The sequence below is a fragment of the Montipora capricornis genome, chromosome 13 (genome assembly GCF_036669925.1).
Source record: "Montipora capricornis isolate CH-2021 chromosome 13, ASM3666992v2, whole genome shotgun sequence".
NCBI lineage: Eukaryota > Metazoa > Cnidaria > Anthozoa > Scleractinia > Acroporidae > Montipora > Montipora capricornis.
Genome location: NC_090895.1, coordinates 32,896,358 through 32,910,757, shown reverse-complemented (window position 1 = coordinate 32,910,757; position 14,400 = coordinate 32,896,358). Strand labels below are relative to the sequence as shown.

Below are 14,400 nucleotides of genomic sequence, written 5' to 3'. Positions count from 1 at the left end.
CCCGTAGGGACTGTGCCGGGTAAGGTACGAGAAAAAGAATTGCCCACAATTCCAAGAGGGCAAATGTTGAGGGGTCAAAATAAAAAACGCCACAAACCACACTTTTAAATTACTGGGCCCGGTTGTTCGAAAGCCGATTCACTTAATCCAGGATTAGCGTAAACTTTTGTTTCATGTTTTCAACTTTTTGGTTAAAGTTTCTTTTGCTTATTTTTGTTTTTCAAGATCAACATCTACTAATGTAAATTTTATCCGAATATCAGCGTCGAACAGCATGTGGGAGTAGAGAAATAAACTTCTTGGTTAATTTTTAATCTGGGATTAGCGTTAATCGGCTTTGAACAACCGGGCCCTGGACACCAATCAGAGTAAAAACTCACGCTGAGGTTAGTTACACACGTTTTATTTGATTCCAAGGGCCATAAATTGTTTCTTATTTCTGTTAAGTTGGTACTTTTCGGAGGGCGATGTAGCGTGAGGTTTTATTCTGATTTTGGTGTCCAAAAATGATCATTATTAGGTCCTCATTAAGATAATGAGGTAGGCTTTTCTTGTGGTTTAGCCAGTTAGGATGTCTGCATTATAAACTCACGCAAAGCACTTCCTGTTAAATATCAGAAAGTTGACAGAAATTAAAAAAAAAAACCTACCTCATCATCTTCATCATCATCTTCATCTTCTTCCTCGTCACCACTATGTTCTGCTGAATCGAGGGGCCATTCCAACTCGGACAATGAAGCTCTTTCCTCAGGTATTGGCGAATTTTGACGCATATCGGCAATACCAAGAAATCCAGGAACACTGCGCGAACGATTGAGATTCACGTCCAAATTTTTACCGGGGAGGGAAAGTTCTGAATTAACAGAGAGAGTGCTGCCAAGATCATTTTCTACAAACGATGACGATGAATTGATGGATTGCTGAGAGCTGTTACAACTGTTACAACTTTCCGAGCTGTTGCATCTCTGAAGCAGGTGAGGTAACTGCAGGAACAATTTGTCGTCATGGCCACCATATGAGTGACGTTTCCCCTTGTTAATCATGTCGTTTAACACGTCAACAGATGTCAACGAAGCCGTATGTCTCATTCTGGTTTTCCGAATGATACTCTTCTTTTTTCTCAATATGACTTTTGCAGTGCAAGGTGGTAATTCCTCGAGGCTCTGTATTCTTGGTCTGACATACGGTGGTGGACTAAAGCAGGAAGGGTTGTCATTGTTGTTATCCAGTTGGATACAAGATACAGATCGGTTTTCGTTAGAAAGAACAACTTGGACTGGTGACCTTGGAGAAATCCTTGCTATATCACACCAATCGCGCTCTTCTGGAAGGTGATCTGATTTCAAGCGACATTTCAAAATTCCACCAGTTCTTGGACATCTTGAAAGCTCCAACGAAAGTGGAGACGGTGACTTATCGTTCTCTGCAGGTGATATGTCCGTGTCATAGTCACTGTCCTCATTTAAGCTACAAGCTGAATTGACACTTTCAGTACTACCTGAAAGGTTGACCGATAAATGGTGTTTGGTGAGCAGTTTTCTGATATCAGGAAAACTGTGATACATGTTTGCCTTTAATTCCCCGGGCAACAGCGATTGCTTTGTTGAACTCGGTAAACTATTTACTTTAAGATCCTTTATTTCTTTCTCAACAAATCCGTGCTGCGCGTCGCAAATCTCACTTGATCTGTTTATAAATAACTCGGAAGAAGTTTGTTCACCCAAATGATGTTTATCCAGTCCAGGGTCGCTTGTGTCTCCTGATGACTCCAAAGATCTTGGCGAACACGGCGCAGAATGACAATGCGTTAACTCTTGTCTAGTTTTCACGCAAGGTAAACATTCCGGTATTTGTGTTGACTGGACTCCTTCTGTTTGTCCACAAATTGAAGAACAAAAGCTTTCTTCGCAAATGTTTTCCTCCTTGTTTACTGTTTCGTTGTGTAAACTTTCTGCGCTCTCTGCGGAGAGCTTTTCTTCTCCGATCGCCCTTTCTTTGTCTCCTTCCTCCGTGATATCATCACCTTTTGTTGATTTAACGTCCAAAAAATCTTGCTCGTTATTATTTCTTTGAAGGATATCAATCATCGTTTTGCAGTTTGCTAGCGCTTCAGTGCCTTTACACAAAGAACCAGATTTGTCTTTTGTCCAGCCATTTACTGCACGGATGGGTTTTGTGGGGTAACTAAACCCCTCATTCTCTATACTTTCCATAAAATCGCTTTCTTCTATGATCGGGTCAGCTTCACCATCACAAGCATTCTGTAGATAGAACGATTTTCCGTTTTTCTTGAAGGAACGAAGGATTTCTAATTTGAGTTTTGCGTCCTTTGGATTGAATTTTCGTGGTTTTTGTCCATAAGATGAATTGTTTCCCATATCAGAGTGCAAGTCATCCGACTCGATTCCACAATCAGTTGTTTCCTGGGCAAAGTTTTTCTCTTCAGATAATTTTGATGCACCTTCAGAGCTATTCTGTTCAATTTGATGATTATTACCATTACTCGTAGCAATATCCTTCTTCCTTTCAGAGGAAAGTGCCGATCCAATATTTGATGAGCTTTTGGGAATCAAATATTGCCGTGGAGGAGGAGCTGAGTGTCGAAATTTTGCGTCACTGTTCTTTGCGGCTCGGTGGTTGATATTTGGCACTGTTTCTTGTATTACTCGGCCATTTCGACAAACAGCACTTACCACAGGATTCACTTCACGTGCGAGCGGTATTTCCACCACATGCGAACATCCTGTCACATCAGATGGATCGTCATTTGCTAGACTGCTACCAAGATCCAATGATCCGCACGAAGAAAAAGGGGCGAATTCTACAGCCCTAGCCTTCTCCAAAACCCCGCAGTTTTCACGGTATTCTTCAACTCGAATGCAAGGTGGAATCGATGCTATTGTTTTCGATTTTTCCATTACAGGATTGCGAGAATCCATTGAGTCATCACAGGAGAACGATCTTGGAAGGGTCTTTTTCGGAAAAATCAATGATCCTTTTGATCTTTTCAACGAGTAATACTTCCTTCTGTTAAGCTGTGAATCACTCTCTTCATAAGAATCAATAGACGATAGGCTAACTGTTGAATCTGTTGCCAGCGTATTCAAATTAGTGCTGTTATCTGGTGAAAGGTCTTTCGACGAGGACGTTTGCGACGTCAGACTTTTCCCACGCTCATTTTTGTCCTTTGCATGATAAGATCGCTTAAATAAATTTGTCAGTATGCTTAAGCTCTTCGATTTTGAGATTGACATTCTTTGGTTGTTTGTGTAAGCTTTCTGTTGTTTAGATCCTTGTGATCTTTTCTTCAACTTTGATGTCTTTTTACCACAATCTGCCAACTCACTGACGTGATCTTTGCTGGAAGACGATCCCGAGGTAATTTCCTTTTCTTTCCGATTATTTTTCTCATTTGTTTTGATTTTCTCACATTTCTGCTTATCCAAACTCGCACTGGCGAATAATATTTTCCCATTTTGACAATGTGACTGTGAATTTGCTTTCGTCCTTTCAAGCGATACCGCATCTCGATGTTGTTGTTCCGTTACCAGACTTTCCTCTTTCACGTGCGTCGTGAAACGTTTAGCGCCCCGATCACCTCGTGCAAGATTTATGTTCCCATGTTCATTATTTAATTCTCGCGAATTACCTTTTTTCAATCGAACAGACCGCCTTACGGTGCTTTGAAATCGATGCAGCCGTGTTTTCCATCTTTTCTGATGTGTCGGGTCCTGTGGCGCCACGTTAATCATCCCTTCAGTATCTTGCCTCGGCATGAACATCGTCATTTTCGTCAACACAAAGTTCCAATTTACTTTCTCAATTTTCTCTTGTTTTCAATACCACTGGAGTAACACTTGACTACAATTCCTGTGTAAACAGATGTCAAAATTTACAACGTTATCATAAAAAGACGTGAAAATTATGTCAAGAACGATAGTCTGTTCGCTGTAAAGTATAATGTTCTCTCGCAATGGATCGTTTCATTTTATCATAAATTAAAAGCAAACAACCCTATCAATGCTGCACCGAGGAAGAAACCAAAATTCCAAGCATTTCCACGTCCCCATAAAAAATGACCGTCTGCTAAAATTTGAACGAGTAACAAATTAAATTATCGACGTACCATACTCAAGCCAAACCAAAATATCATTAAAATCTTGTCAGAGCGTTCTTCCATCAGCACCCGTCAACACATTCCGCTACGTGAAATACGATGTTACTTTTTGACGGCAATAAAAGATATTTTCCGAACAAAGAACAGACATTAATAATTATAATGATTTTCTGGTGCCTACGCGTCGACAAGGGATTCACCGAAAATTTGCATTTTGTGGTCAGAGAAGAAACAAAGGTCCAATTATTTAGTGATTTTGGATGAACAAAAAACGTTTCGCAATTGGCTCTAGCAAGGTACAAAGACAAAGCGAATGAAGAACCCGTTTAAATTGTCCACCTTGGGTGTCAATTGCAACACGCTATTACTAAACAATCTCAAATAAACAATAGGCAAAAATGAAATCATCACTCAAAAAATATTCGTTTGCTTACAGGCTTACCAAAAGAAGTAACTCTGCATGGACAATTTTCACACTTACCATTACTTTGACACGGAGAAAGATAACAAAGTCATTACTGTATTATCGACAGATAGGGAATAGATATCGAGATAAAGACTTTCACAAGTTAAAAGATTGATCGTATTAACCCTGTAACTTCAAAGGTCAAGAAAAACCACCTACAGAAATACCAGCTGCGGCGCCTGCGGAGCTTTTATAAAAGGGCAACCATTTTCATGCGATCCAGTGTGCTGTGGTAACAATTATTCTGAGCAAAAATCGAATATCTATTGATTTTCTTCAAAAGAAAGCAACAACGTAGACATTGAACATGCAAAGAGCATTCCTGGCCTCAACTGCCAAAGTGGTACACAAAGCTTGTACAACGCTATCAATGTCTCCGCTGGCCAAAGTTTCTGGTGACATCGTCGGTCATTCTCGTGCGCGTGGGATCATATCATCATTATCCCGATCGTTATCAGCTTGAGCCAGGCTCAACAATAGAAGTCATCAAAGGACTAATAATAGACTTTCGGTGGACCGGCGGAACACAGACAAAGAAATCAAACTAAAAAAAGCCTCCGGCACCCAGAATTTATCAGTTTCTGAAACTGACCTTTGCAAGCTCTTGCATAAACTGACAACATCAGTTCCGAGTGTTTTGATCTAAACACGACGAAATAATTACAATGGATTATTAACATTGATTCTCTTATCCACCGGAAACTATCGGTGAATGTGCCGAACAATTTGAAAAAAAACATACTCTATTTCAACGACAAGTCTGACCTCAGATTTCTCAGAATAGTGAACTCAGTGCTAATTTGCAAGGTATCAGAAATGCATGTAGATTCCCACGCAGACTCTTTTAAAAATTCATCACGCGTCGTTCCTCTCCCTCATGGGAGAGGAACGCGTGACGAATTCCTAAGAGAGTCTGCGTGGGAGGCTAAAATGCATGCAATGAGACTACATATAAACCTTGTTGGTTAAGGTAACAAAGTAACCTTTAATCAATCAAGTAATTTCCCGAAACGCTGGTGATAAACGACTGACAAAGTGTCTCCCAACATGACTGCCAAGAGATAAAACAGTTCTCATAACCCTAACCTAGCAATAATTCAATGGTCCTTTCCAACAGGCTGTTCCTGGTTCAAATTCCGCGTCTACCACTGACGTTCTGGGGCCGGTTGCTCGAAGCCTGGTTAGCGCTAACCGTTGGTTACAAGGTATCAAAACCTATAGGTTTCCGTGGTATTTAACGCTGATTAGCGCTAACCATGCTTCGAGCAACCCAGGTCTGATTGTCAACTTAACCATGCTGTGTCAATAGCCAAGTGGTTGCCTTCTTTGAGCTGGGCTTTTTTAATCATGTTACGTTTAGTTTCACTCGTTGCTCTCAGTTTATGAAATAAAAGTTGCTGTCAACTAAGGCTCATCCACTATCAACAAAACACTTATTTTATCATAATTTTTGTGTTAATGTAACCTCAACATGTGCATGGGGCACATCGTGTCGTTTATCAAAATCAAGTTTTCTTCTCATCACGTCTTGTACATTTCTGGTAACACAAGTGGAAGGGGAAGGTGTTAATAATGCTAACTTCTTAATAAATTCGAGTAGCCGTCATCGTCGTCATTGCCCAAGGCCTGGTTTTCACTAGCGACGCAAGCGTAAGCCAAGCAACACTCGCAAGCGCATTTACTTGTTGTTAATTAGTGTCTATTGTTTGAACAAAAGGCTCTAATAAACAACAAGCTACTGAGTTTGCGTATGCTTCTTGTGCTTATGCTTGCGTCAATAGTGAAAACCAGGCTTAAGGGACAATGGGGACCTTAAGATCTACGACAGCGACGTTAACGAAAATGTCACCTCAAAATATCACTTTGCTTTACCGAAGTCTTTCGCGGTTATTCTATCTCGTTCACTTCTTACAATTTGGGCGAAGTATCCTAAAACTAAATTGGTACGAGCGGTTACAAAGTTACTGATAGAGAATGAAAGATTTTCTGTTGCATGCACACTTTGTCGTTAAAACCTCAAATTTGGTAATTTCACGTCGTCGACATGCAGAGTACCGCAAGAATCCGTGCTAAAATCCGTGCTGCTTGTGCAGCTGCGTCATATATTAGATGTCAGACGGCTTTTGTGTACTTCACAGGTGGCAGGTAAGCCGATTGATGTTTAGTGAGATTGATCATGGGACAATATTGAACGAATTCGTTATTGGTTGGTTTGAAATTTAGAAGAAGGCCGGCGAGGCAATGGCTCCAAGAGATGCCATCATTATAGAATGATCACTTCAATCAAGGAAATTATTTGATGAAGAACTGTTTTTGGTGAGTGAAGTATTGACAACCTGAGCGCACGTTATCTTGTGTGTGTCTGGTCAGTGGATCTGTGGGATTAATGTGTACATGACTGTGAGATTTAACTCGGCAGAGACGCGGATGCCAAAAAATATCCATTTTTCAACTTCATCGTTGTTCGAAGTGCAACTGACTTGCCGATAACAGAGAGCTGCTCAGGAACTCAGGATCCGTTTTAGTCCAATGGGTCACCATGTTATAGTGGACTCATACGTCTCACAACACAGTGGCGGATCCAAATCCACCAAAACTGTGAAAGGGCAAAAACAAAATGCTTGAGAGCGGGCCCCCAATATTCAATTACCAATAGAAATTTTACCTTAGTGAAAAGTACTCTGCTTTCACTTGCTCCTTACTGGCCCTTTTTTTTTAACAAACAAAAGCCATAAACGAGGATAAAAACAAGTCAATGATACAGTACAAAGAACAATAACTAACACTGCATGTGGTAGACTTTCAGCTTTTCTTTTTTTACTTGTCCTATTGGTAGTTTTCATGTTACGTCATTGCCGCCATGTTAGTGGACGAAAACAAAAGATCTCTAATTAACTCCTTTTGTTCGTCCACGAGCAATTGTACATACATCATTGTTATCTGTGTCTAAAGATTGGCTGCAAACCATCTATATTGTATGTTGGTGAGTAAGACACCCCACTATAATACGAACAGGAATAGAACCAAGAAGGTATTGTTAGAGAACCAAATATAGTTGTATTGACAAACACTTCCGGAAATATAGAACCGTCTACACTAACAACACAATGAGAACTCGACTCTTGTCGTGAGAAAATAGGGAGGGAGCTTAAAAGGACGACGACAAATGGCTGCGTGCCTAGACGTTATCTAAAAATATTAAGGAGTTTAAGATCTACAACGCTACGGTAACGAAAACGTCATTTAAAATTGCAAGCTCAGGTTTATTAATCTTTTTCGTCATTGTGTCGGTTTGTCTAACTTCTAAAAACTAGCGCAACTTTCCAGGAAGTGAATTAGGAGGTGCGGTGTTGAAGCTACGACAGAACGTTCAAATTCATTGCCTTGTGTTCACGTTCTCCGTAAAACTTGAGAATTGGTCATTTCACGAAGCAGATTTGCCGAAAACGTATAAAAAAAAAAAAAAAAATGCACGTGAAGAGCGTGCAAAGCTATTGTTTTTCCTCATTAAATATGCAAAATTTGTGACGCTTTCGTTGTCGTCGCGTCGTAGAACTTAAACTTCCTATTATTTCCCGTTATTGCAATCATTTCATTTCATTTAATTTCATTTCGCGATTACTCCATCTCGTTCGGCATGGCGGATAGTATGTATCATCATTCCAGGCACAAAAATTGACATGAATGGTGTGGATGTTTGGAGGAGAATTTGACATTTTCCTCAGCTGCTCGCGTCCTCCATGATAACCTCAAAAGGACCTTAAACAAGAACCACGACGACGGCTACGAGAACGCCACAAAACAATAAGTTTAATTAGCAAAAACAATAGCTCTGCGCGCCCTGCACGTGAGTTTTACATTTTGATACATTTCTTTGCCGTTCTCGTCTGGACAACGACGTGAAATTAAAATGCACGTGCAGCACGGATTTTAGCCAGTATTTTTGCGGTCCTCTGCATAACGACGACGTGAAATCATCAAATTTGAGGTTTTGGCGACAACGAAAGCGTGCAACAGGGAATCTTTCATTCTCTGTTTTCACTCTGAAACCGCTCGTACCAATTTATTTTTAGGATACTTCGCCCATATTGTAGGTGGTGAACAAAACTGAATAATCCCGAAATACTTAAGATAGAGCCAAGTTATATTTTGAAGTGATGTTTTCGTCGACCGTCGTCGTCGTATATCTTAAAGTACCTATTATCAAATTTGAAGTTGTGCGAAGGACGTGTGCACCTCACGATAAATTCAATTTTCTCTCTTAATATCCACACCGTTCTCACCAATTTTATTTCTGGAATGTGGACACACTTTCCATGCCGATCGACTTGGAGTAATCGCAAACTTATTACCATACTGTGAAATAATAGGGAGCTTACGAAACGACGACGCCGACGGCAACGACAAAAGAATAGGTTTAGTGAGCAAAAATAATGGCTCTGCACGCTCTGCACGTGCGTTTTACATTTTGGTACATTTCTTTGCCGTCATCTCCTAAATGACGACGTGAAATGACCAAATTCAAGGTTCTGTGGAGGACGTTAACACATGACGATGAATTTTCAGTTCTCTCTCTACGCTTCCAACTCACTCATACCAGTTTAATTCCTCGACAGTTACTACACATATTTAACGAGAAACGACATGAAATAGTTTCGTAATGATATGAATAACGCGAACTCCTATTTTTAAATGAAATCCTCGAAGCCGTCGTCGTCCTCGTTTCGTAAGCTCCCTAATATTTTTAGACAATCTTCTCGTAGCCGTCGAGGTCGTCCTTACTTAAGGTCTCTATATTTGGTCATCGGACGCGAAGAACGACTAAGAAATGCACCAAAATGTAAAGCGCACGTGCAGGGCGTGCAGAGAAATTATTTTTGCTAATTAAACCTAATGTTATGTGGCGTTCTCTAAGCCGTCGTCGTACTGAACTTGAAAGGACGATTGCAAGAGTTAAGGTTCGTTTAAACGGTTTCAACATTTGACCAACATTCGGGCAACAAAAGTTGGACGCAAAAACAAAATTGTGCGGAGGCCATTCAAACGATTCCAGCATTGCGCCAACAAAAGAACCAACATTTTCGCGAAATTTGATTGCGAGGAACTAATAACTAGAAACCAGTCTCTCTCGTTCAGATAAACTTCGCCATATTGACTTTTGCTGCCTGATTTGAGCATGCGTGTGTTCTACAATTGTTGAACAGAGTGTTCAAACAGCTTTAACATCGTTCAACATTTTCGAGAACAAAGGAAAAGTTGAATCGATGCTGAATGAAAGTTTAAACCGATTTAAACTTGATTCAACAAACTTTCAACATTTTTTTACGCTTTCAACAATGTTGGACGACCAGTTCAAACGCACAGTATATTTGGTTCAACCAAAGTGTTGAATGCATGTTGAAGAAAATGTTAAAACCGTCTAAACAGGCCTTTATGCTACCCGTTTGATATATTTTTTTAGGCTTTAACTGACCTAACGCTACTGATACGGTGACCTAAATTTTGCAGTTTTGTGAGAAAGTCTTCAGGCTGGTTCAATATACGGCATCACCCTAGCTGATACGGAATCTTTTTGTGCGGAACGAGAATTATACAAAACAGTATTTAATGAGGCTCTGTCTGTGTGTCTGAAAGTTTTGTGCTTTTTTCCCACGGCTTAGCAGAGGTGCAAATCTCAAGTTTCATGGAAAACAGGCGAGGACACAACGGCAAATTTTGACTGCTTAATCCGAACCAACAATTTATTAAACGCAAACCGATTTTCTTAAAGTTATTTGAAAATAACTAAAAATATTGCCACTGTCAATGAAAAAGGCGTCATTTCCCTGTTTTTAAGATTTTACAGTCTGAATATCTGCTTGTCGAGATGAACAATTTGACGTTAAAAAAATTGCGCTGTATACTATTTGTATATGCTGTAAGTTACTCCTGTCAACTTAAGTAGAAATACAGGCGTTAAAAATCAGCTGCTGTTTATGGTATACTTGAGAAAGTTTGTCTATAAAGTTAACGTTCAACATGCAAAACTGGTGCAATTGCAGATCGATCCGAGTTTGTGGTCCTTGGAACTGCGTTGAAGTTGGACATGGTTGGAAGTAAGCACTCGCGTGAGAGATTTTCTGTTCAAAAGCTGTTAAGTACAGAGTAATTAAGTCAATATTCAAAGAGTCTCTTCTCTTAAATTTAACGCAAGTACATAGCAGTGAGGAGTGCTTAAATTGCTGTGACGGTTTACGCAAAAGGTTTAATACTCGCTTGAGAAGAGATACTTAATCACCCATTGGCCAACAGAGGTAAACTTTTTTAAGTTGAAGGAAACAGCGATTTTGGATCTCATCGAGTCAAGGTACTTGGTAATATATCACCATCTGACAGCGGCCTTCATATCAGACGCGCGCTGGACAGATGAGTCTCTACGACTTAAAATATACAAAGAAATCGCGGCTTAACTTGTTTTAAAAATAGAAGAACCGTAGCCAGGGTAAAACATATTAAAAAATTATTATAAAAAACGTTCACTGGCTATATACAGTTAAAAACTTTCGAGCTTTCGGCTGTCAGGCTACAGCCTTCAATGGAAAAAAAAAAATGCTCAAGCGAGTATTAAACCTTTTTTCCATTGAAGGCTGTAGCCTGACAGCCGAAAGCTCGAAAGTTTTTAACTGTATATAGCCAGTGAACGTTTTTTATATTAACTTGTTTTGCCCAAGGTCATTTTAAACTAGAAATAGTGTTCAGAGGAGCTGCCCCCGCTTTTGATAACCTGTTTATGGGATGTGTATTTAATATAAGTACTGTGCATAAGGCCGTTGAAAAATTTACGATTCAAGCATTTTATTGAAGTTCACATTCATGTAAGTAGTTAACAGCACAAGTAAAGTGGTTGTTGTGACATCGCACTACACCTCTTAGTTTGTACTGAGCTCCCCTGATTAGAATCTCCTCAAACCATTTATGTCTTTCATTAATGCAGGAGGGAATTCAACGAAAAGGAAACGTGAGTTTAATACGTTCCTTAAAACAGGCTCAGTAGTTTGAGTATCACAATTGGCACAATTTAACCTTCCTGGATTTGTATGCATTTCAGTAACAAAAAGAGGCCACATATTGTTATCGAAACCCAGCTGGTTTAATCCATATGCTGTAACTACTGTTAAAAGACTACTGCTATTCAAAGTCACAAAATTCGAGCATGAGCTACAAAAAGAATCAAATGTTCTTAGTTTCATAAAAAGGGTCTCTTCCTCTTCATTGAGATAACCGAATGTTCTTTTCTCAAATATCTGGCTGAAACGTCTATGATGTATGACCAAACAGGCTCGCGAATTCCCTCAATAATGAACTGTCTTCTCTCGAAGACATATAATGTGAACAAGCATTGAAAAGCAGGTCTGTAAAATCATTCCTAATAAGTAGATTTGATAAATATGGAAGAAACAAATGCATAGAGATTTCCAGAAAAGCATCAACAGCACATGAATAAATACCAGGGTTAACAAAGACAGAATTTATAAAGTGCCCTCTTCGAATTGTAATCAGCGACTTGTTTATGTTTGAGTGTGATATATTCAAAAGGAAATTGATGTAACAAACTTTACATCTCTTTCTGACAATATCGATGCAACTCTGAGTTTTCAGTGTTTCTAACGTTTGAGTTGAGATTCATCATTCTGTTCTGAGATATTTGTGATCTGTTGGATCGAGTCTGTCGACCCCGAGGCTGATTTGTGTCTGACAAACCAAATTTATTCAGTACTGTTGAATGCTTTTCAATTCAAAGAAATCACTGAAGTGCAAAATGCGCACTTTAAAATGCTTCTCGAAGATGGCGAAACGCGGACTCGTAGATGCAAGACCTTCAAATGCTCAGAAATGCTGCTAGAAGATGGCGAAGCTGGAATGTGACGAAACGCGACCTCGTTGGTTGCAAGTACCCGACACCACCGTGCGCCCCTAGTTTCGTCAAATCGAGAATGCTTCGCCCACTAAAGACACATTTCTTACTTTTTCAACAAATCTTCTTTATCCTTTTATGATACACGCGGGGAATCCTAGGGTGCCTCCTCGGATTATACTGACTAATGGTAAATGACCGTCAATTGGAAACAAAAAGCAACATTATCCCAAAAAAGTCTTCGGAAATACAAGATTTAAGACAGGAGAGACTTGCTGGCAATTTTTTCTAAATGCTTCTCGATTTTGCTGTGGATATGATAAAACCTGATTAGAATTCTCACAAAGCTTGTAATCCGACTATGAAATTAATGGCATATTTCTCGAGTCGAGGGCAACTCCTGCAACTCTGCGATATGTTTGAGTCGCATCAAGTTTCAATAAACGTGCACACGTTTTTCATGCAGTTAATATCTTGGAACCCCCATGACCAAAACACCGCACCCATTGTCCCGCAAGGGAGACTTACACAACGGCAACGGCTATGCCAATCAACAATCCCTAAAAAGTACTAATGTTTTGCGAAGAACGTCAGTTTGTCTGGATACTTAAAGCACCGATCATGACAGCATAATACACTTTTGTCTCTGATTTTTAATTGAAAGGGTTTGAATACTCGCCAAGGTAACTGAGATTGACAACAACGCCAGTAAATTTTGAGTCCACAAAAGAATTTGGGATAGGAGGGGTCTGTCTGTCTGTCTTGTGCGTGCTTTACTTATTATTTTTACCGCGCCAACATCACAGTTTCATAACCACGTAACTCTGTTGTCTACGCGAGGTTCACTCATTTGAGCCGACGGAGCACATAACTTGCGCTCACAGTTTAGGCCGCAAGACTCTGGTTTTCGCAATAGTCCGTAGACAGCCCAGATATCGAACTGAATTTTCGTCACATAACTCTTTGATTCTAAGAAAAATCTTGCAATAACCGTGCACTTACTCTTCAAGATGTCAGCTGTTGACCTTGCCATTGAAATTATCACAAAATAAAATTGAAGTAATGAATTTGGTGTTTTTTATACTTTGTTGACTGAGTTTTGCCTCGCTTGTCCCCTCACATAATTTGTCACAATTTGCGGCATATGAATAAACATGACATAATGTAAAGCCGAGGAAATACACCTATCGTATATCCCCGGATAATCGCCCTACACTCCCTACCGTGAAAAAGTACTATCAACTTATGTTTTCAGGCTATGCGTTTGAACAATAATGCACCTTTACAATAAATACGATACAAGTGATGTGTTTTGATACTGAGAACCTCTATACAGTGAAGCCGTGTTTCTTTACGCGGTCGGCTGTATCTTTTAATGATAATTACTTTGTATACAGGTCCCCACATGGCTCAGGCTGTAAATGTTATCATATAAATGAGGGGTCTTTACTCTTTCACTTTCAAGTTAGCCAAGTTTAGCTGATTGTCCAATAAATGATGAAGGAGTTGACAGACTCCACGAAATCAGAACACAACCCCTTCAATATAACAAGCAAATATTGGCCAAAATAATATGCTCAGGTATCGAGTTCGCAATCATCACCGTAAAGCAATGTCCTGTTCGAATAAACAAGCCTTCACGAGTAACTCCATTCAACATGGGTTAGGTTGTGAATAAGGATTTGTCGCCAACGAGAAAGCAATAATGATAGTGACACAACTCTTGTTTCTTACCTGTGGGAGCCTGACTTCAATCCAAATTTCATGATTTTTCCCAGTCAATTCCAGTACAGTACTTCATCGTAAATCAACTCAGCTGTACTTTTGTTCAATTATTCTTCAAATCTTCGTAAAAAAGCTTCTTAATTTTCCAATGCCACAATGCCCAGCTGGGTTATAAACACGATCGATTTCGCTTCCAAA

General features: G+C 39.7%; 1 protein-coding gene across 3 annotated transcripts in view; it reads right to left on the bottom strand.

Moving 5' to 3' along the window:
- The window catches only part of LOC138030164 (uncharacterized), a 24,813-nt gene extending 10,413 nt beyond the window's left edge, over nucleotides 1–14,400 (bottom strand). The window contains exons 1-2 of one of the 3 annotated variants that reach the window (XM_068878044.1): nucleotides 14,212–14,400; nucleotides 651–3,870 (exon numbers count right to left, since the gene is read on the bottom strand). In XM_068878044.1, coding sequence (XP_068734145.1) covers nucleotides 651–3,788 — 3,138 coding nt within the window. In that variant the 5' untranslated portion in view covers nucleotides 3,789–3,870; nucleotides 14,212–14,400. Of the gene's footprint in view, nucleotides 1–650; nucleotides 3,871–4,126; nucleotides 4,307–4,598; nucleotides 4,622–14,211 lie in introns of those variants that run through there. The other 2 variants (XM_068878045.1, XM_068878046.1) reach the window with 2 other exon arrangements.